The sequence below is a fragment of the Pipra filicauda genome, unplaced genomic scaffold, assembly GCF_003945595.2.
Source record: "Pipra filicauda isolate LSUMZ 115617 unplaced genomic scaffold, ASM394559v2 scaffold39_size4671491_pilon, whole genome shotgun sequence".
NCBI classification, from domain to species: Eukaryota; Metazoa; Chordata; class Aves; order Passeriformes; family Pipridae; genus Pipra; species Pipra filicauda.
This window is the reverse complement of record NW_024104531.1, coordinates 2,871,518-2,895,722: the sequence shown is the minus strand read 5'-3', so window position 1 is coordinate 2,895,722 and position 24,205 is coordinate 2,871,518. Positions and strand designations below refer to the sequence as shown.

At 34.5% G+C, this 24,205-nt stretch overlaps 1 protein-coding gene across 1 annotated transcript in view; it reads right to left on the bottom strand.

Moving 5' to 3' along the window:
* Positions 1-24,205, bottom strand: part of DNAH5 (dynein axonemal heavy chain 5) — a 113,426-nt gene that overhangs the window by 37,190 nt on the left and 52,031 nt on the right. Inside the window, exons 39-52 of the mRNA XM_027738976.2 lie at positions 24,065-24,199; positions 23,240-23,347; positions 20,492-20,645; positions 18,407-18,553; positions 16,496-16,737; positions 11,404-11,580; positions 11,040-11,244; positions 10,417-10,559; positions 9,561-9,695; positions 7,924-8,046; positions 6,693-6,906; positions 5,837-6,060; positions 3,872-4,067; positions 1,854-2,026 (exon numbers count right to left, since the gene is read on the bottom strand). Of these exons, the coding sequence (XP_027594777.2) occupies positions 1,854-2,026; positions 3,872-4,067; positions 5,837-6,060; positions 6,693-6,906; positions 7,924-8,046; positions 9,561-9,695; positions 10,417-10,559; positions 11,040-11,244; positions 11,404-11,580; positions 16,496-16,737; positions 18,407-18,553; positions 20,492-20,645; positions 23,240-23,347; positions 24,065-24,199 (2,376 nt within the window). The remainder of the gene's footprint in view (positions 1-1,853; positions 2,027-3,871; positions 4,068-5,836; positions 6,061-6,692; positions 6,907-7,923; positions 8,047-9,560; positions 9,696-10,416; positions 10,560-11,039; positions 11,245-11,403; positions 11,581-16,495; positions 16,738-18,406; positions 18,554-20,491; positions 20,646-23,239; positions 23,348-24,064; positions 24,200-24,205) is intronic.

The following is a 24,205-nucleotide window of genomic DNA, read 5'->3' as shown; positions in this document are numbered from 1 at the left end:
AAGGCAGCAGCTACCAACTACTTCAAATTTCCCTTCAATTCAGGACTATGCAATGTAAACAAACAGATCCTTTACAATTCAGAGCAAAAAGATTTTCAGAGTTAATTATGAACTGCATGCAGCACCTGTCCCACTGTCCACAGCCAAAACACAATGCCATGAAACATGGAAACAGGTAGAAGATATTACCTGATGCTGAGAAAATACGTCTTTATGCACAGGAGACAAACTTGCTGCAAGCCCATCAGTTGCAAGAGGGCAGATACTCACAGTACCCAGAAGAGCCCACATTAATACCTAGAGCAGCACAGAGCCAGCTGCCTCTCAAAGGCACAATAATACCAAACATCTGGTTGGCAGCTGGACCCTTCTATCCGAGCAGTGATGCAGGGTATTGGCTTCTGTTCTCTTTATTATCTTGAACATCCCTTTGATAACACTAGAATTCCATCATGTCAATAAGCAATCTGGCATACCTATTTACTTGCCTTTCCTCTAAATTACTTTTTTTCAAGCTATTAAAAATAGTCATGCCAATTTTCCTCAATTTTAAACCTACTTATTTTATATATTGAGTGTAAGGCACTTGTTATTTTTCATAGGTTAATGTTTTACAAGAAAAGATAAAATCAAGTATGGAGGTTTAGTCTAAGCATACTTAGTATTTAACTGGACAGAGAAAATTTAATTTGCACATCACCCTTGAAATATTGCTGATCATTTCAATTATGGCTATTAGATCTTTTCCAGGCAGAGGCACACAAGCCATAAATTGGAAGCTTTGTTCTCTATTTAAGATATCTCTCAGCTTTAATTCATTCAAGCCTTATTACAAAAGCTCAGATTAGGCATTACCTTAACTGTGCTTATCTAGCTTCCTCTTAGAAGCTGTCTGAAGTCTACACAGTTATTTCTGCTTTCAAGAATATGGAATCAGAGAAGCACTACATATTCATTTTATCCAAGTGAAGACTAATATAATATTTCAGGTAGATGGTATACCATCTACCTACCCAAAGGAGAGATTCCTAATAACAGTCTTCAGTGAAGAAAAAAAAAAAAAAAAGCAGAACATCATCCATTTTGCAGAGAAGACCTTAGAAAGAAAGGGACTAATTTTGTGAAATTATAAGAACCTACCCCAGAATTTTGAAAACTGCAGATGCAGTGTGTTTGCCAACTATAATTAAATTTAAATTGTTTAGATATTTAATATATTGGGGGGATGGTATAATTTCATATTCAGTTCTTAATAATTTATTATAAGAAACACAGATAACCTCACTATACAACCGAGACAATGGGGGGTTAGTGTACAAAAGAGAAAAAAAGGCTCTCCTCTGTATGAGGCCTATGCTGTGTGGACAATTGTATCAAGCTGTGTTGTGCTAAAAGTTATGTTCAGGTCCAATCCATATTCAAAGGAATTTTAAAAGTAGTGAGCATACTGTGGATCTACAAAAGAAGTTTGGACTACATTTATTCCTGCTCTGCTGCATGTACTCCTTCAGAAGCAACCAATTATGTCTTAACCTGAATTTCATTTGACTCATTCCAAAGAGAGGAAGGGCTCTCAGAAGAATTAACAAAAAAGGTTGAAATAGAGTTAGAATAGATAGCACCATGATCCCACTAGACATAAAAGATAGATATAAAAGAATAGTTCCATCCAGTGCATTTTCCAAAAAGTTTTTAATAGATTTTAATACCTAGTCACAGAGTGATAGATCAAATATGCGTTGGCAATAAATTAGTTGCTTCAGTTTTAGAGGTAATTTACCTTGACTCATGCATACCTCTACTTACAGGAGGGCAAATGGACAACAACAAATGGCAATCCAGCAAGACTGTACCTTAACTAAATGAACCATAGCATCCTCAAAAAAAACCATGTCCATTCCAGTACCACGAACATTCTCATTGTATATTTGTAAAAACTTATTTAAACAATTCCGTAGCTGATGAAATGAGGAAATTGGCTCATAGATTTTGGGAATATCTGATTTAACTTCCTCTGGTTTTTCACCTAGAACAAAAAGCAAATAACAAAACCTTAGCAGCTTAAATAATTGACAAAGGCTCTCTTGGGGCTAAGTAAGTGAAGATAATTAGAAGTCTCACCACACAGAATCAGGCTTATTATACATAATATTATATATTAGATGTACATACAAGAGCACTGAGTACACTCTACCTACAAGGCATCAGTGTAGAGAAGACTGAAATATAAGTCAGAATACATACTGAGAGAGAGTAAAGAGTGACCTTTAATGTGAATATTTATATCCACACAGAAAACATCATGTTGAATTGAAATATAAATGCAAAATGAAGAATATATTTCTCAAAATGCCTTGCCTTCCTGGTGACAGTTTAAATGTGTCTGCCCTGTAAGGCCCCTTTTTAGGAGGCCTAAAAGTTGATGTTTGAGCTATTTCATCTCAAGTCATTGTGTATTTATCTCAGGGACAAATATGTTGTGCTTTTACAATCCAGAGATAATAGGAGTATATGCAACATATCACTAACCTGAGCATAGGGCTATTTGAAACTGATGCCAAATGTAATTTTTTTATATATTTAAGAGCTCAGAAATCCGGATCCTGCTCTTACACTTCCACCATAATGTGCAAGACTTTGTCCCATTGTAAGGACAATTACAAACAAAATTGCACTTATTAGTGTTTTCACTTAAAGCCAAAACAAGGGGGTTCTCAAGGTTCTGACAAACATACATTTATATTGCAGACAAAACATACCTTTCTACATGAGGGCCTCCTACTTCGTATTTAGATGAAGTTTCATGTTAAAAGGCACAATACAGGGCAGGCACATTTAAACTGTCACCAGGAAGGCAAAGCTTTTTGAGAAACACATTCTTCATTTTACATTTCAATTCAACATGATGGTTTCTGTGTGGATTTAAATTTTTACCTTTATCTTTACCCTCCCAATATGTATTCTGACTTATATTTCAGTCTTCTCTACATTGATGTTAGTAGCAAGTTATTTAAGGATGTAATTGTTTACTTTCTCACACCAGTTTGCTTTTACTTCTGTTTGATTCCTTTCAATCAAATATTTCCTATCCTTTACTCTCCTTTTCTCACTGCCTTTTGGCTACTTCAGTTGTACAAGAAGAGATTCAAATGGCATTTGGCCATTCATGCCAGTCTTTTATTGCCTCCACTATCCATCACTAAATTGATGCTAACACAGATAATTGAATCATCCAAGGCTTAAATAACGACCTTCCCCTAAATTCAAACAACTGTCTTCTGTTCTTTTGCATCAACTAACAAATATTCTCAGGTCATTTAGTAAAGTCAGTGATACTGTGTTTTTGTTTGAAGGATATAAAGATATTTTTATAAGCCATATGGGTTATTCAAGAGATATAACTAGCATTCAGGAAAATTTGATTTAATAGTCATTTGTTATAAAATTATGTAACAGTTATTTCCTAAGAAGTATTGTATTAGCCCAGAGCCAGTACTTTTTTACCAGATTTCTAGGGCATGGTAGCTATATTGCAATCCTTTATCTAGTACAGCAACCCCACAACTTCGAGTCATTCATACAACACTTCTTTGATCACTCTGGCAGTCTTGTCTATCTGCCACATAAATGTACCTGGAAGTAAGGCTCTCATATACAAGCAACCTGGATATAAATATGGTCTCAGAAATCCCATTAATATAAAGATGTGCCACATCCAATAACACAGGCTACCTTCAATGTCACTGGACAAAACAGACACCCTTACACATAAATTTATTACGCATTTTTTTAAATATTTTTCTTAGCATCTGTGATTATCATATCCCTTCCCTATTCTTGTCACTCCTTGGTTATCAGAGTCCATCATTACCAGTTCTTGTAGGTGTATCTCTCAAGAAGTCAACAAAGAATGCATCTATTTCATGACCCAGCAAAGCTTTAGTCTCTTCAAATTCCTCCTCAATGAGTTTTGCCACAGTTGCATGAAACCAATTAACATCTTCTGCAGTTGTGAAACGATCAGCAATAACACACTTACATTCATGCTTCCACAGTTTTATCAGCACCTATATAAGAAAATTGAATATCTTTGGTGAGGGAGATTCCACAATTTCTCTGGACAATCTCTTCCAGTGCATACTCATCCACACACTAAAGTCTTCCTCATATTCATATGGAACTTCATGTGCATCAGTTTATGTCTCTTGTCCTATTGCTTGGCACCACCAAGAAGAGCCTGGTTCAATTCTCCTGACACCTCACTTTTAGATATTTATACCCACTAATGAGATCCCCTCTCAATTGTCTCTCTCAAGGCTGAACAGGCCCAGCTCCCTCAGCCTTTCCTCGTAAGACAGATGTTCCAGCCCCTTAATCATCTTTGTTGCACTCTGCTGGACCCACTCCAGGAGCTCCAGGTCTCTCCTGTACTGAGGAGCCCATTAGGCTTGCAAAGAAGCCATACCAACTTAAAAGCCTTTATTTCTTTATCTAAAAATCATATTAACTTTAGAAAAAAAACAACAGTGTTTTGGGGCTTTCTTCAGAAGACATACATTGAGCTTCTTATTCTGCCCAATAGCAACTTAAGCTTACATTCAGTTAACTGTGCAAGGAGCCTTTACCTAGTATTCCAAACTGAAGTGCATTTACCAATGAAGATTTTATTTCCCTAGCCCTAAAACCATATCCACACCTGTTTACACATGTTTATGTACTGATAAACCACTTTTCTAACTACCAATACTACAGCCAAAGTAGAGAACAAAAAAAAAAAAAAACACAAAAAAGTATAAGTGTTTATATTATTCCTTCTCCAAATTCAATATACCTTTCCAGTCCTTCAGTTTGGTCACAGGATGCAGGAGGAAAAACTGCCAGATTCTTAATAATAGCAGCACTGTTTCAGTCCCACGCTATTGCTACACAGTAGTGGAAAAAAATTCCAAGTACTCCTTGAAGACCTTTTGTTTCAGCCTACAGCACCACATACTGTGTCAAGTCTCAGAACTAACACGTAAATTTATACAGTCACATTTTGAGCAATTCTTTGTTGTACTTCAGAAGATTATTAATTGAGAATATATATACATATATCTTAGTGCTATATATTTTTAGCTTCAGAAATTAAAATCCATTCTAAAATTTAAATTTTAAATGCAGTACAACTCAGGAGCTTATTCAACAAGCAGGGAGGTACATTAAACATGAAGTGATTATATAACCCAAATGTCTAACAAATTTTCCATGACTACCATAAACATTGCTTTTCCAGCATTTCATGTTTCAGAGCCCAACACTCTAGATAACTTCACCTTAAAACAATTAAAAGAGAAATTATGTTTTTCTCGAAGAAAGACAGATTATGGAACAAAAATATCAGTATGACTTGTTACTACTTCTTCCTTTTAAACCATAAGCCAGAAATCATTTGTTAGACAGATAATTGATAGTGACTGAAAGCCTCAAGACAGTAATTGGAAGGTGGAACTATTTAATTTTTTAATCAATATATAAGCATTTTCATTGGGTTAAAACAAGTTCATTACTTCTCATAATTTTATCTTCTCAATTCTTTCCAAAAAAGTAGCATTTGTCAGCAACGGAAAATAGAAGCAAAGTCTCTTGTGTAAAAGAATCAGGTTTTGTTATAGTTTTCAACAAAGTTGTCATTTCAGTTGATACTATAAAAGCTGGACTAAAACGTCTTTTCCTCAAAAAAACACTGAAATTATATTTTTTAAAACAAACTCAAACGCCAAGACAGATTCTTCATTCTCTTTCCTACAGTAATCATACACTAATTATAACAAAGTCACTGATGTGCTGCACTTACCTTTGGTTCATTGATCACTTCTGATGTACCGTTCAGCATTCCTTGCCAAATCCTTGAGAGGTCTCGAAGGTTGAAGACATAATGAAACTTGGCTGGTGTGGGCAACATTTTTAGCTTGGTAATCTGCCACAGTCTGCGTGTCAATGGAACCAATTTGGCTACTGTTTTCTTCACATCATCTGAAAACCCACGTTCACTACAGTAGTGCCCTTCTCCAATTACACCTGGGGGAAAAAAAAATGCCAATTTAAAAACACACTAGGGCGATACTAAGAGCAATGATCATCTGAAATTTCTTTTTCTTTTTTTTATAATCCCCCAAACCTTTTCCAGTTTGTTGAAATGGCTTTCCAGTCTTTATTCAAATCTTGATTCACCTGTTCTTAACACCATTCTGCCACCAGCTCACTTACTGGTTATTTAGCTTTTAATTAACTGTGCATTAAAATGTTCTTTTTTCTCCCAAAATAGCTTCCACTGCCTTTCAATAGCTAACCTTTTCTGAGAAACCAGTATGATCCTGTCCTTTGTGAAAGTCTAGTCATTAGTCACTTATTCTTAGCACCAGCAGCACATGAGCATCTCTCTAGCATTGTCACTGCAACAATGATACTTTCATGTCATTCTTACTAACACTTAGCATACCAATTGATTCAGAGATGTGACTGGACCTGAAAAAATTACAGATTAATGACATTACAGATGGGGAGTTATTACTGAAGGAAAATGTGCTAGTAAACAAATCAGAGTGGGATTAAGCCTCAATTTTAACCATAATGTTTATAAATAGACGGATAAAGAAAAATCAATTACTATTTTCAAAAATGAGATGGATACAAAGGTAATTTCCCTTTACCAAAAATTTTGTCAATAGAAGAATTAGAAGGCAGAGTACAGTTGAACACAGAAAATTGTCTCTTCAGCCTCTGTGGAATGTCATTGCGACCTCCCCCAGGGTGGATCATGGCAGCCAAAAACTGAATGTCCACAATGTTGGTGAATTCACCAGGTTTTTCCAGGTTATACAGTCCTTTCTGTTCCATCAGTTGCCTAACTATCTCATTAGTGACCTGTAAAATAACCAGGTTTTACGTAACAGATTATTATGCATACAACTAAATGAAATATAAAACATACTTATATACTTGAAAGAACTAATAAAGAGTATCTCATTATTTTTCACCCAACCCCCTGCTTATTTGCTTCAGATCAAAAATGCACTGCCAGGAATAAGCACATTTGGATTGTCCTTTCCATTGGTAATATCTATGAACAAAAATCCTGGGACTAGAGGGGAATCCCTAGTTTAGAACTAATCATTCATACTACAATTTATTCTCACTTGAACACTGATTTCTATATATGCTGGAATCCCTTTTAACACAAAATTTCCAGTTTGTTCTAATCAAGCCCAAACTGATGCATCTTTACATGTTGCATATGATACAAAATATTTTTATTAAATTTAAATGTGTAACAAGTATGGTTTTCAAGCTGCAAACACAGAATTAGTCCTATATAAAAGAATGCATGATCCTTTTCTTTAGCCATAAATGAACATCTTGCTTTTCTGTTTGACCAGCTGAAACCACCCCACAGATTGTACATTCTACAACTATACTTCTATAGAAATTCTAACATTAGTTTCCAAAGCAATATACTTTAGAACAATCTTGCCAATGTACATAAAGATTACTTCAATTTTTTCTAAAACAGAAAAGACACTCCTTACCTCTCAATTTTCACAGTATTTTAATTATTGTCCACAATGTTAGTTTGCTATCACAGTTTGCATGCCAAATTCCCTGGTTTTTTAATTAACAAATGAGTTTTGGTAAAAAAAATTATTAAAATGATATAGGCATGTTTTAAGAAGTACTCAAACTGCTTCTTGTAGTCAGTATATTTATTTTTAATTAATTCATGACAATATAATGTAGATGGGTTCTTTAAAATGACTGTTTAAAGATAAAGTACTACATATCAAATTTACCCTCTTCTGACTGATTGAGCAGCCAATTTTATGGTGTAGCAAGAAAAGAAATAAAATATCTTGTGTCTTCTTTTTTCTTCTTTTACAAACTAACCTGATCTCCCCATTCATTTATTATGGGCATGTTCACATCATCAATGAAGACTGTCATCTTTTTGCCTGCAGGTGGACCATAAGTTGTGCCCATGCGCTTGTCCACATAACTTTCTATAGTACGCTGTTAAAAAGCAATTAGCAACATAGTTACAAAGGGCATCTCCTTTCATACAAGATTCAATCATTTAAACATACTGATGGCTCTGTTACATAGAATTTTACTAAGTAAGGTTTACACAAGACAGGAGGTAATTGTGCTAGTTGAACTAGAGTGTCTGAAATCCCAAGCTATGCAACACTAGGCTGATATTAAATACAACAAATGTCTAGAATAGACAACCATACCTAACAGTTTCACAGATTTGAATACATATCAAACTTTCATTTTACTCATTTATCAGCAAATTTGATGGTTACTAGCAATAAGGATTAAATGAAAGATGTGATTCCAGGAGACCTTTCCAGAAAGTATCAACGTACTTCATAAAAGCATACAGTGATAATTAAACTCACATAAATAAATAGACTTGATGACATAATTTTGCCTAATAGTAGACTTATTTCTACTGTTCTTCTCATTATCTTTCCACTTCTCTGTTCTTCTTAAGATCCAGTTTTTATTTATTCTATACCAAATGAAAGCTCTCTTAACCATGCATAGTTATTCTTCAGTATAAACCTAAATACATGCATTCTTGCACTGTGCCTAGGCTCCTGTCTTCTTACACAAGTGGCATTAGTTAGACCGAGATTTTTTAATTTTAAAGCACGTGTGTTGTAACAGACAATATTTTGGTTTAGATTGTTAACAGAGACTTGACAGTTAGTCTTGCATATCTATTTCAGATATCTTCATCATCAGACTCTCACCTATCATCAATTAAATTTACATTTATTTAATAAAAATACATTACTTTTTGCTTGTAGCCCAATCAATAGAAGGAAAAATACTAAGGAAATTTAGATCAGAATTACATACTTATATATTAAATATGTTAATAGTTTCTACTATGATATAGAGCCAGATGATAGATATCAAGCTTATAGATAGCACTTCTGATTACAGGAGATAGTGCTTTTGCTTGGCATATCAGACTTCATTAAAATATTTCCTATATATATCGCCAGCAGATTAAAGACACTTGGAATAATTAAAATTAGCTCAGTAGAAATCTGGACGGGCAGTATAGTTTGGTGTTTAAGTATTCATACATGAACTTAGAGCAGATGCACTGCATGTGTTATTACTTTTTTAATAAGTAATTGAATTTACAGAAATTTAAATCGCAGACAGCACACTTTTTATGACAGATTGTTGTGGGTAGCACTTATTTTACCCACAGCGTTTAGTGAAATCTGACAGTTCTTCCCAGTTAGTGAGAACTGATACATTTGACACAAAAACATTACATGTGATGAAGAAAATAATATGCATGGTGTTTTAACAGCTCAATAACTACATGAATGGAACATGTTTATCACAGAAGTCTTAAACCATGTGTTAGGACACTTCGACCATTTGAGCAGGTGCTTTTTTGTTGTTCAGAATCACTTTCAGCAGCATTCTCCTGGCAAATTCTCAGAACATTCTCTGAAACCAGTCACATTGCATTAGAAGATTAATGACTACTACACCTGGAAAATTAATGGAGTAGTTGCAGATGAAAAATTCAAACTCTTAGCCATGTGGCTTTCAGGGTTATATTTTGTCATAAAACTTTTGATGATAACAGTCTTTGCAGTTCCTTGCTCTCCAATTAGTAGGACAGCCTAGACAAAGACAACATTGAAATAAGATGAAACACAAAAGCCAAGTGTCTCAGCAAAAGCTCAGCAATCCCATTTAGCTTTTAAACTGAAAAGAAACTAGAAAAGCTATTTAAAGTGAGTTCTTAACAAGGGTTCAGAAGCAAAATAGTTAATGTCTCATAGACTTTTCAGGCTTGACAAATTAAAAATATTTGCAGTTAACGGTCATGTCAGTCAGCACAACCAAACTAATGCATTATTCCATAAAGGAGTTGAGTATTTGAAAAAGAGTGTATTGTCTAGAGACTCAGTGTCTGAAAGACTTCAATTGACTATGTAACACAGGTTTGGTGAAGAACAGGATTGCACAACCTAAAGTTACATAAACTCTGTAACTGCCCCATGCTGGCAGAGTTCATATCAGCTGAGTCTTATGTGAATCTGCTGCTCTATGTGCTTCTCCTTCTCCAACAGGTATGTGAAAAAAATGATCCTGTTCTGACCTAATCTCAGTTGTATTACAGTTATTTCCACTACAAAAAGAATGGGTGAGGGGAAGACAGAAAAGTTTGGAAGCAGTGAGTATTCAAAGAGTTCAAGCACATTTACACGAATGCAGCTTCAGGAAACATCATTTTCAATTTAAAAAAAATAATTTCATCCTTTTCAATAACATAATATTTCACTTCTAATTCAAAACCATTATCGTGCACTCTTTTGATGTGAAATATAGAAAAAGTACCTTGCCCTGTTTTGCAATGGTTTCAATAAGGAAATCCATTCTCACATTGTCAACATTAGGCACAAGAATGGAGCCATACTCTGGCATACCACTACTGGGATATACATACTCTTCAACATGTGTATTCCAGTGCTTCCAGTTACCTAATAAGAAAGAAATTAAGTTAATGTTTTAGAAATACAAGGCATCATTGCTTCCCTTGTTTTCCATTGAGTTGACTCATCTGTCAGTGCTTCTGTCTCACATACACCAATCCCACTCTGTATATTCAGACCAAAATTATAGAATCAAATAATCATAGAATCTCTCAAATTGTATCTAAGAGGCTTATTCCTCTTTCCTACATAAATTATGTCAACAACAAAGACTGTCTGCTTTTATTCACTTGACAATTCATCATAGTAAAGTCCATGCAGCTTTCTGTAGCAATATATTCACATTCTGACTTCTCACTGGAAATAAGGAAAAAACGTCACCAGTAAAATGTTGCTGTAAAACAAAACTTGCTAAGGGACGCAAAAGAAAGTAAGCTACAAAATACTTCTTAATTAATTCTTTGAAAGAAGCCCAATTTAAAAATTACTTTTAAATTTTAACCCATATGACCCTGCTGGGTTACTAACCATCGGATGCCACATAATAATCAAACATTGTATCTTCACTGCCTTCTGGGATACAGGGAAGATCAAGCTTTATTGTTGCGTGGTTTCGAAGCCAGTACTCCATTTTGCATCTGTCCTCCAGTTCTAGCAATGCTCCTACACTCCACATGAGAGAGAAGATGTACAGCCTTTCCAAGTATTTTGGAGTCAATTCTCCACCTTGCTCCTGAAGGATTGAGTTAGGTTTTTATTTTCATTAGCCTGAAAATTCTACTTGATAATAATTAGTAATATCAGGTTAAAAGCCTTCAGTCATATTTAAATTTCCAGATGTCTTCAATGAACAGACAGATAAAGTAAAACTAAAAAAATCCACACTACTTACCTTAGGCAGGATAAGGCCCTGCAGAATATTAATGCTCTGCATAATCACAAAGGCTTCCAACATCTCAGTCTTGCAATGCAGAGACTGAATGCTGAAGCAGTATAAGTCTGGGAACGATGAAGAATACAGCTGACGTAGAATTTCAGCTTCTTGGAAGGAATATCTTTTCAAAAATCCCTGTTGCAAAGCATGTTAAGAAAAGAAATTTAATTCCCAATCCAAGTCTCATTAAATTCAAGCAGAGTAGTTCAAAAGGTTCAACAAGCATCAAAAGTTGATTTCCTGGGGGGAAAAGAGGGGAGAGGGCATGTCTCAGATTCCCTGCCTGTTGGCCAGGGTTTAGCTAGCAGAAGGTCAAACTTCACCCAGGTATGCATAATTCCTACTGGATGTTAAAGATGAACACTGAAGAGGAAAAGCACTTTAAAGCTTTCTAAAGCATAAAAATAATTATTTTCAAATATTTTTTAATCACAACAGCTGTAAAAAGCATGCAAAAACTCTACAAAGAAAGAATATAATGTTTACTGGACACAAGTTTGATTTATTCTACACAACATTATTTCTAACCAGGAAAACAATACAGGATACCCCAGAAACATCTGGTAGTTGCAGAAAAAAAGTTAGGCTATCAGGAGGGATGTCTGCTGGTGTGTGTAGTGTTTTTACTGTGTATCTCAGTATCTATAACGCTGGATAAACAAAACCTAAGTAAAACTACCCACTTCTTAAGATCACAGAAAAGGATTTGTTCTTTGATGCCTTTAACTGAAAGTAGTAACATGCTCCTTTGAGTTACCTTTAAGTTTTCTCTCATCTGTGTGGCACAATACTTCTCATTTACACCCTGTGAATTTATTTCCCACATTAAATATAAGCACCAGCAAAAACACTTGTAGATTCTTCCCCAAAACTCAAAACGAAATCTGGTAAAAATTGAAATCAAACAAATTCCCTTTAAACATAAGATGTTTTTCTTTTGCGAGGGTGGTTAAAAACTGAACAGGTTTCTCAGTGAGCTTCTGGAGTCTCTATCCATCTCAAAACTCAACAGGATGCAGGCCTTAGCAACCTACTCTAGATGACCGCTTTAAGTGAGCTATATTCACCTACACCATCTCTAGAGGTCCCTTCCAACCTCCATTATTTTGTGCTTCCATGATTCTTTTCTACTCTTTCCACTACCTTCATAATATTTTGAAATTCTACGTTTTACTTCTCAAAGTAAATAAACTCTGGGACCGGTTGCAAATAGGTATATATATATATGAAAAACTTTCTAGAGATAGGTAGGTGGAAAACAAAGTGCTAATGATTAAATGGCAGAAGTACTTAAAACAGATATCCAGAACTTCACCGATTGTTAAAAAGATATTAGGGGTAAATATAAATGCTAATAAGATGTTCTTGCTTTGGAGAAGGTTGATGATAATGGATCAAATACCTTTGATCACTTTACAAAATCTGCTTAAGAAACACATTACACAAGAACAGCAATATGAAAAGTTTGAGATCTATTTCACTGAACTTGGAAGTTGCACATCACAATACTGCATCCCAATAGGCAGCTATATTTAGTTGCTCAAAAATTGTAAGGATTGAAAATCTAAATATATGCAACAACTTCCTAAGTTATCCATATCTGGCTTTAATTTTTTTTTCAAAGTTCTTCTGAAATATCACCAAATATTATGTTTCATTCAGCATCTGAGAATTAGAGAACTAAAAAAGAAAACTCCATTTAATTCTATTACAAAAGTAAGGAAATGCTATACTGAACAATACAAGGTTAACATTTACCCTGACCTGCTGAAATATGTAGTATATTGTATTACAAAATAGATTTAAAGGGAGGTATACTGAAAGATCCCTCAAGATATTTTATTTATGAAGTAAGACCAAATGAAAAAAAAAAAAAAAAAAAAAAAAATGCTATTGGATCAAATTATAAATACCTACAGGCTGAAATATTATAGCAAATTTTTCAAGGGGGAAAGGAAGGGAGGTTGGAAGGGCTGTTTCATGGTGAAATGAACATAATTTCTTTATGTTATATCCAAAGGCAAAAACAAACAAACAAAAAAGTTTTCCTTTAGACTCTTGCTATGATCAAAATAAATGAAAAGTAAAAGGTTATGGATTAAGGGAAACTACTTTCATACAACACTTACTTCGACATAACTAAATTTTGTCTGCATATCACTTCAAAGTGAGGAGATAAATCATAACTGATAATGCAAAACAAAATGTTTTTCTTTGTTTCTGCTGTCTTTGCTGATGAATCTATAGCACAATGTAAGCTGAAACATTCAAGAAGTGGTTTTCTACAAATTAACCAATGCAAGGAGAGAACCTAACATCAGGAGGCCCTATGCAGTGTTGTAGGCACAGAAAGAAACAACAAATGTGGAACAACATGGCAGCCATTGTTCTAGTTGCAGGACACTTACAATTACACTTTCCCAAGTATCCATATTAGTTTAAAAAATTTTTAAAAAGTAAGCCCTGGCAGTAATATACATAAGGCACTTGTGTTGGCTGCCTGTACTTGCATTGGTAAAACTGAAGTTTTACCAGCCAAATTTTTAGGAAACCTATAAAACATGTTTTTTCCTAATAAGAATACAAACATTTTGGACTTGACAAAAGAACTTATCAAATTAATTAGTGATGATTCCAAAGTATAGCTAAGAGCTGTGATTGAACAGACAGTTCCATCTGATTTAATCTCATTCTAAAAGGGAAAGCTCCAGCCACTATTAGGGAAATATGTAATTGACCCTCTGCAGCAACCCTTAGTATTTCACAAACAAACCTCCATAGGCAATAAGTCATAGAACATGGGTGCTTCTGACACAGGAAGGACTCTCTGATGACAATCCCCGCTCCTTTTCCTCTTAATTGGTTATGGTTAAACTGGCTTCTGTTGCCTTCCCTAGTGGGTCTTGATGCTCCTCACCTATTTTCAGGGTGTTATACTGACCTGCCATTTCAGATCTGCACATGGAAAAGAAACTTTGTCTCTCTTGCCAGAAATCACAAGTTTATGGCCTTCCTCATTTTGATAGTTTCTGTTTCAAATGTCATGCCGTGGGCACACTTTCCCCAGCATTCCTGTCTCCAGACCCAAAAAGAGGCACCAGGCACTGCCTGGCACTCAGGGTTTGTACAGCAGCATACTTTCTCTTTTGACTTATGTCTGTGCCGAAACCTCTAATGCATTAAGGTCAGGGGATATAGGCAGTGCCACAAACCATGGCCTGTGGCATGCCAACTTTTTCTCCATTGCCAGACAAATCAGGGATTTATGGATGAGGAATCTGGTTATAAACAAGCAAGCTATATAAAACTTGCAAGCGTGAGAACCTTTAAGGGTTAAAACAATAAGAAAGCTAAGAATAACATAGAGTAACCACTACAAAAGGCTGACATCTGAAAGTTAATATGAAGCCAACTGTATTTTCATAGGGCTACTTAAGCAACATTACCTAGGTAAGGATTAGTTGCATTTTCCATAGGTATTCTATTTGATTTGAAAAATGAAATGACAGAATGAGATCGTGAAACATTAATTTTAAAAATTATTTAAAAAAACTTATTAATGTGATAACTGCTAGAAAGAAGGACAGTAAAATTTAGTCTGTTAGCTCAGAGTAACCTATAAAGCTTTGTTCTTTTGAGTCTGAAAAGTAGAGAGATAAATACACTACAAGGGCCTGGATGGTGTTGTAATTTCATAAACAGGAAATTATTCCTAGCTTAAAATTAAAGTCTAAAGCCAATATAAAGGAATTTAATTTGGGATTATACTGAAGAAAGGTATATTAACTTGGTTTTCGGGAGAAGGTAATTAAGTAATTATCTATATGATTGCAGGAATCAGTGTCTTAGCCACACGGAAAAAAGTTTTCATTTTTGATACTCATGAGACAGTCCATGTTTTATCAAAGCAAAATAATGTCAACAAAACATACTCAACAAGATGGAATAGACAAGAAAATATACAGAGAAAATAAAGTAATACTTCTTTTAATTCAATTTTTTTAAAAGTGTTAATCCTGGGGAGTCTACTTCACCAATAAAGTTCTAATTCAATATAGGGCTTAAGAATAAAATAATAATCAGAAATCAACTTTTTTTTTTACTGGTATTTTCTCTATTGTTTTCTTAAAAGGGAAGAAAACTGAAATTAATGCTGAAAGTTTTGTTGAAAGATATTACTACGGAACATTAGGTAAATTCTTGAGAACTCTTATATTTCATCTTTACCAACATTTTTGCTATGTGAAAAAAACCCAGCATGCTCAAGTCTCAAAATGTATCATCCACTACATCATTACTAGCATTCAGTCAAGATTAGGATTGATTTTTACTGGTTTTTGGAAGATAATAAAAAAAAAAAAAAAAGAAAAGGAAAAATACTTTATAAAATCAGTTTGATAGTTCAATATATTATATACTAGTTTTGACTCCAAAACATGTTCTGCTTTTCTAAATTATTCATTCCACGCCAGAGAGACAGCAACTACTGCTCAGTTCTTCAGATATTTTACTTCTAGAAATGTTAACAGACAGCCAAGTGAGAACATCAATTTAAAAATTACATACTTTGATGCTGCATTGACTTTATTTCTGGTTCTAAATCCCAACTGCAATTAATTTAAGAAATATCAACAGGATTTATATTTATTTTATTGAGGATTTAAAGATTCCTGAATCAGCTTGTTTAGTCTTTTTTTCTTCCTTGGTCTAAAGCTGTACTAGGGGCTGCCAGGTAGTTGGTATTCTGAAAACTGAGTTGTTCTTCAATTGCATAAAATACTTTCAATTATAAATTTGTCTCAAAGTGAAATAGACATGTTTTTTAATAGTGTACTATATTAACTATGGTCCTTAAAAAATCATTCATTCTTGTATAAACTACCAGAAACATTGCTATTTTAAGTACTGACCTATAAGTTCATACAGTGTAAAAGCTATTTCATAGCAAAAGGCACAAAAATAGGAATAGGTCCTAAAGTAACAACAGTGAAAGATTGAACAAATATCCGGTAAAACTTCTAATACATAATCAATCACTTAGCTATTGTACCTCAAGGATAGGACTCCAGTTGAGAACTGATGAGCTCATGAATACCATCCCATTTCTTGAAACTGTTGCTGGAGAAGCATTATCAATATTATGAGGTTCAAAGACTATTTTGCAATTTGGAGCCATAGGTATCCGATCACCATTTGCTAGTGTCAGAGTTCTGTTGTCATCCAGGACAGAATTAAGGTTCTCAATCCAAATAGCATCAACTGGACCATCGAGAACTATCCAGATGTGGTCACCTATAATCCAGAACAACAGATAAAAAAGCCAGTGGAGGAAGTTCTAGTTTCTTTCAAGGGCCAGTTTCTTATCTCTGCAAACAACTTTTTAACTAATTCTGAATTCATGCACACAGCTAGAATCTCAGATTTTAATACAATTACCTTTTCCATCACTCAGTTTCAATTAAGTACTTCATTTTGTCACCTATTGATAATTATTATCCATTGTTCAATACATAAAGTGTCATCAGCATAAGTCATCAGTTTTTAATAGTCTGAAAGAGTTTTATGGATCCAGTCTTCAAGACAGTAATAGGTTTATTTTGAGTTACATAAAACAACATAAAGAATATAAGAGCTATAGAAATATTTAAATTTAAACAGCATTCCTTTGTTTCCAAAGAGTTTGCATAAATGTAGACAAATCAAATGAAAAGAACACTTGAAAAATCATTCTTTCAAATACTATGCTCGCTGTCATAAGTAAAAGAGGTCCATTAGAGGAAGATTCTTGTGGTTTGTTCTGCTCATAAACTTGATCCAGCTCCCTTTTAAGTTTTTCCTTCGCTTCCAATTTAGTAACAGAAATGTATCTTACAGCCTATCTCTGTTTCCTAGGAGTGTCTGGCTCTGTTCTGATCACCTCACTTGGATACTGAGCAACAGGCCCTGGCTGGAAAGAGATCCCACCTTGGCTTCTGGCTCCCCATCTCTTCGGGAGCAGACAGCCCCGCTGTGCATTGCTAGATAGCCCTTTAATCACAGATGTGCCTTCAGAGTGAGTCCTTACTATCTACACCTAGATGGCTTGGAGAATTGCTAGGTATGAACCAAAGAGGTTCCAGATGATAAACTTGTTTTATTTAGAGGCTTTTTACAACTACAGTTCAGGCATCTCAAGCATGAGATGGTCTGGATTTTGATTCATAAAGAGACATTACAGAATTTTTGCAAAGAGTGAATCTGAGGAAGTCATGTGAGTATGCTAATTTTTATTTCATCTTGAAGAGAAAAAATTAAAAAATCAACAGTTAATGCTATGCTACATTCTGAAGGCTGCTACATTTCTAGACTTGAGACAACACACAACAAAATTAAATTTAAACATATTTTCTATTTGAAAAATATCTATATTCTTGAAGACTAAGAATTTTTGTATGAAAATAATGCAACAAATGTCAGGATTTTATTTTATTTTTCCCATTTGTCCTTAAGGCCTAATGATAAGATCACATACAGATCAGATTTTCAGACAAAACAAAGAAGAATCTATCTAGCATCAAACTACCAAGGTCAATCTTTTAGTTAATATAGCAGTCTAAGAATATATGTTAGCACTATTTTAGGCAGAAGTTGGTTGCCTAAACAGAATTCTCTAGTGCCATTTGAGATGGACTGTGATACGTGCAGGGCTAGCTGATGAGATTCACTCCCTTTTAATATGGCAGCTGGAGAACAGATAGAAATCCTGACTGCATCAAAATTTTTTATAGTATACCATTATTGGGGGAACTGACTCTTACCTTCCACTTTTCTTCCATACAAGGGCTTAATATTCAAAAAAGAGGGTTTAGCAAATTCAGTGAAATAGTACTTGTTACACTAGACAGTTTGAACACAAATCATTTAGAACAGAGCAGCTTGGTTTTTCTTGTTTCATTTGGGAGGGAAGTGTTTTTCATTATACCTTTCTTGGCTCTTAAAGTTTTTCTCCAGAGTGTTGAAAATATTCCATCTGTCCAATCGTTTGTTGCCACATCAAGACGTCCAAACATTTGCGGAGCAGTTATAGCTTTAGGATTCATTCTCATTTCACGATGTGGCTGTCCACAATCTGTGAAGGCAGATCATCAGTTAGTTTTTGTATTTCTTTTCAGCAGTCAGAGAACTTCAACAAATTCAAAATTATTACACCCAAATGTATGCTTTAATATGCATTCACAATTATAAGATTTTGTGTATTTACTTGGAAAACTTATCTCTTGCTATACATCAACATTTGTTAATGGGAGCCATCAAAACAAAGTAGAACAAAGGTTGAAACTTTTGAAAGTATAATTCACATTTCATAGCTTCATGGGGAACAGAAGAGTAGCAACTAAAATTTATTTGAGGTTTAGTTTAATATTTTGAAGGCTTATCAAGCAATAGAGCTTCAAAGCCTTTAGTTTGGATGCACATTTTTAAAACCCAATGACTAAATAACAGACAGATGCTCCACATGACTGATTGTTTTTTTTAATTTTGCCCAGCTGTGCACTTGCATATATCTTGGAATAGGTAAGTATAAGATATTGGCATATCCTTCTGAATTCTTTTAGGAGCTAAATTCTATCTAGCCATTCCATGATCATATAACCTTTATTTTTTCCTCATTATTAACAGCTTAAAAACTCCTATACCAAACATCTTTAGAAAACCCAATATTAAAACTAGTCAGAAGCCCATAATAAGATGTTGAAAGAAAGAGCTAAAATATGACTTGTTTTAAAATATCTTCATGATAGTCAGAGTTCACTAACATATAAGATATGACAAATCATGTAGTTTAACATTTCATGAGGTTGTGTGAGAATATCAGGCTTTGAAAAAGCTGGTGGTGGCTTTAGATTGGTAGAAATTCACATCTCAGTGCTAGAAAAACATAGAAAAATAGTATAATGTATAGTATTATATATAAATATATACCTGTTCTTTCTGCTTTTTTTCCTAAATGGAATGTGATTTACGCTGCAATATAGAGCTTACAGTGTTTCTTAACAGAGTAGGGTACTGCATGTATTGCTGAACTATTTTTTAAAGAAGCTATCCATTTCTGGAAAATTGTATAGGCAGCTTATGAAATGGGGTAAAACAAGCTTACCTCAAGAGATGGGTTTTGTCCCCCAGCTATGACCTTTTAGTTTAATAAGCTCAAAGAGATGTTCTTTAACCAATATTTTTGTTTAGAAATACAGAGGACGAAAAAAGCACACACTCCTCAAGCCTCCATTCAGGACAGAAAATGAATACCCTTTAAGACTTTGTCACTGCCTTAACTAGGAACTATCTCCTAGCAGCAACAAATGATAGAAGTAGTTACTTCATACTGCAGATAAAGACCCTGTCTTATGAATTGTATTCAAAAAGAACTAAATACTTATAATCTCTTCTCTGTGGTGACCAGTGACAGGACCCAAGGGAACGGCCTGGAATTGTGTCAGGGGAGGTTTACATTAGATATTGGAAAAAGGTTCTTCCCCCAGAGGGTGGTTGGGCACTGGAACAGGCTCCCCAGGCAAGTGGTCACAGCACCAAGCCTGACAGAGTTCAAGAAGCATTTGGATGATACTTTCAGATACACAGTGTGACTCCTAGGGATGGTCATGTGCAGGGCCACGAGCTGGACTTGATGGTCCTTGTGCATTCCTTCCAAGTCAGCATGTTCTGTTATTAGGGAAAGGTTTCAGCCAAACCCAGGAGATGGTTTAATCACTTGTCTAAGCTGCCTATCTAGACAGAACTCCTCTTGCTTAACGTTTCTAGAATAAGAATTTCTGATATAAGTATCATAACATGGAAAATAGGACATAAAGTATATGACTTTAAATGTCAGACATTTTTAAGCTTTTAAAAGATACTATTACAATAATTAGTATCTCAACACACAAGCTGATTCTTCCAGTAATATTTTCTCACAGTGAAGAAATTGAGGCTTTCTAATGCAGTTTAAAGTTTACATTTTAAAAGTTCAATAACAGTACAATACAGTAAAATACAAATACTCACATACCTGTCATTGCTTTCATTAAAGTGTGAATGCAAGTAGTTTTTCCTGCACCGCTAGGTCCTAGTGTCATCAATCCATGCCTTACTCTCTGGGTTTCAAAAAGCTGGATAACTTTCAGTTTCCAAGGAGGATGACAAACAAGTCCAGCTTCCTCCACCTAGAGATAGTGACAGAAAACCAAATTACTATTATTTTAGTGCACAAGATACTTTGATGCTTTAACAGAAATATATATCTTCAGCAGATTACTACAATCTTTGTAAAGGCTTCGTGTATATAAAAAAAAATTGGAAAAAGAAGAGATATTTGGTACTCAAATACGCATTCAGAAAAAATAAAATAGGATAAACCTTCCTTTTTTATCTCTTCTTAGTGTTAAAACATCATTTCAAGGAAAAGCCAAGGATTTTAGAAACACTTTTGCTAGTAATGTCTTTCACAGCTACATAGCATTTTCCACTTGTTTTTCCACTTGCTTCTCAGAATAGCTACTTTTTTATGATGATGATGACTTGTGTTTCTAAATGCTTAAAATAACCAAAAATTTTCATGTAAAGCATCATTAAATATTTCTTAGTATACAGACAGATCTTTGAGTAACTTCTCAGCAACATTTTTCCAAGAAAAATCATTATTTTTTTGAAATCAAATATCATATGCTTGTTAACATCTTTAAGCTTGGAACTAATACTAATAAAAAGTAGTAATCTCCCTATAATGGTATTGCTTTTGCCTGTGAAAATGACTCTGCTTGATGTGAACTAGAAAGTAGTTAGCCAGTAGAGAAAAGCTAGAACTATCTCCTAAGGATTCACACTATGGTTTTGACAGTCAAAAACATTTCTACAACTTCAAGATCATGATATAAAGGTGAATCTCTCAAAATAACAATTATATTTTAATTTTGGTATAATTTCTGTTCAACAAGCATCTCAGAAACTATTACCAGTGAAAAGAGGACTAACTTTTTACTGATAAGATAAAACAGTTTTTACAGTTACTGTCACGTAGTCAGTTAGAACCATGGAACTGGAATTACCACTTGCTATATCACTTGCATAATGAAGCTCATAGCAGTTCAGCTTATCTCTCTTTGCAAGGAAGCCAAGAACAAAAGGCAGAACAAGGTAAATCTGTGAACAGCAACAAGGAAGTCCATGCTGCCACCAACTTCTCATCACCATGAAGAACACCAGTGTGGAAGCAATGGAGTTTGCAAAACAAAATGTAAACATCATATGCTCCATTTTCAAAGATACACAAGAAAACTCTGTTATCTTTTACATATTAAAAACTATCACAGTTGACACCAAAACAGACAAGTTACCTTTTTTTACAGTATCAAATATAGCCCTCTGACTTGTTTTCAGAGTCAACATAGATACAGTAATACATCCAAAATTTGATACAATAGAATGTATCTGATTTTTTTCCTCACATAACACAAGATGGTCATGGTAGCTATTTCTTCACTCTAATACAATGCCATCAATGGAAACTTTTCTTAATAATTTCTAAAATTCACGGATATTATAATAATCTTGTGGACTAGATATTTCCTTTATCAGTAAAAAAAGTATGGTCACAAGCAGACTTGATATGTTCTCAAAAGATTCTCTGTTAACACTTGTAATATGTAGTGCATCTGGCTGGGATGGAGTTAATTTTCTTCATAAGAGCCCACATGAGGCCATGTTTTAGATTTGTGATCAAAACAGCATTGATAACACTACTGTTTTGGCTGTTTCTTAACTGTGTTTCACAGCATCAAGGCCTTCTTTGTTTCTCACTCTGCTCTGTCCATGAGAAGAGTGGTGATGTGCAAGAGGTTGGGAGGGAACACAGCTAGGACAGCTGACTCCAACTGACCGAAGGGATACTCTGTACTACAGAATGATACAACAGTTTGCATTGGAAAGAACCTTTAAAGGTCATCTAGCCCAGTGCTCCTGCAGTGGTAACATGGTCAGCAATAAAACTGGAAGTTTCTCCAAAGTAGCCATTGCTCAGAGACTGGCTGAAAATCAGTCTGCTGGTGGTCAGTAACTGCTTTTGCATCACCTTTTTCTATTTCTTTTTTCTTCATTTATTAAACTGTCTTGATCTAGACCCATGAGCTTTTTTGCACTCTCTTTTTCCCTTCTGAATCTCTCCCCCAGTCTCCGGGAGAAAGTGAGCAAGTGACTGGCTGTTGGCTTAGCTGTCAGATATAAAGCTAATATATCTATATTACAGATATAGATCTAATATAACTATTACTATATATCTAATATATATATTATTTTATATATCTAATCTATTAGATATATCTATAATATATCTATTATAAATGTATATAAATTATATTCTTAAGTTGGTCCTATTGAAGTGCTACAAACATCTAGTGGGAAATTAAACAGAAGTGTCATTTTAAGTAAATATTTTCTCAAGTTCATGTTCCAATAGTTATATTTTATACAAATATTTAATCCTGGGTCACATAAGGCAAACTTATATACATGCATTTTTAAAACTGGACCCCACAAATGACTCACAAGAAAACAAAGGGCACCACAATCACAATTCAGTGACCTCCTGAAGAATAAGCTTAACAACAATAATATGCCAATGATAAAGATTTATGGAAAAGCTTATTGTTCTTCTAAATAGTAAAACATAATTACCACCTGGATAGATTCAACAAAAATCATTTTCTTAGATGTCACATCATGATAGTTATGCCAGAGCAGCACAGATCAAGAGAAACATCACCTGTTTGTCAATGGCTGCTTCAAGTTCAGGATAGCCTGCTTTATCAAGCTGGATATCTGGAAACAGGTCTTCAATTAGACTCAGGAATAAAGGTTCATCTTCATCAATCTAGTGAAAATCAGGGAAAACAAAAAGCCACACAGATTAAAACCTATTTTATTTATTCTATCATCTTTAAAAAAACAAACCCTAGCTCCTGCAGATCTAAAGAAATATATTTGAGAAGACAAGGAACCACTATGGTAATCTTCTAGGTGCTAAACAGTAGCAGGACACAGCAGAAAGAGATCTCATGATGCTTCCATTAATCAAAATAAACCACCAACATACAGACTGAATTTCTTAAGTAGATTTTAGCAATAATATTATTTGTCCAAGATATTTAAAAAAAAGATGAAGTATCGCAACAAAAGAGAGTTTTTTTAGCTATTTAGATGGGTGAGTTGGTACTCATTACTATGAATAACAGATTATTTCAAAAGCATTACTAAATACTTAAGGTCAATGTTTCTAAACTTACTACACAGACATATATTTTGTCACTTATTTCTAAAGGTAGCAGGGGAAATACGGGAAAAAAATTCTGAACAATTCAAAGTTTAACCCAGGTAGGAAGCTAAAGAAACACACAGCCCCTCTCTCACTTTCTCCTCAGCCCCATACAGGGTACTATGAACAAAATTATCTCTATCCCAGCCAAAATGTTCTATTCAGAGAACAAAACATTTCCAAGCTAGCTTCAGTGTAAAGGTCACATCCAATCTTCTAGTGATCACATAACTCCAAAGTGCAGTATAAGTAATTTATCAGGCCCTCAGAACTTACTAGTTTAGACAGGTTCATATCTCTCAGCACACGCATGACAATGGTTGATTCAGTATCTGTGGGATTTGCTCTTTTTGCTGCTCCTAATGTACGTAGCACAGACAATATATTCCGCAAGCCAAAATCATAATGCACCTAGAA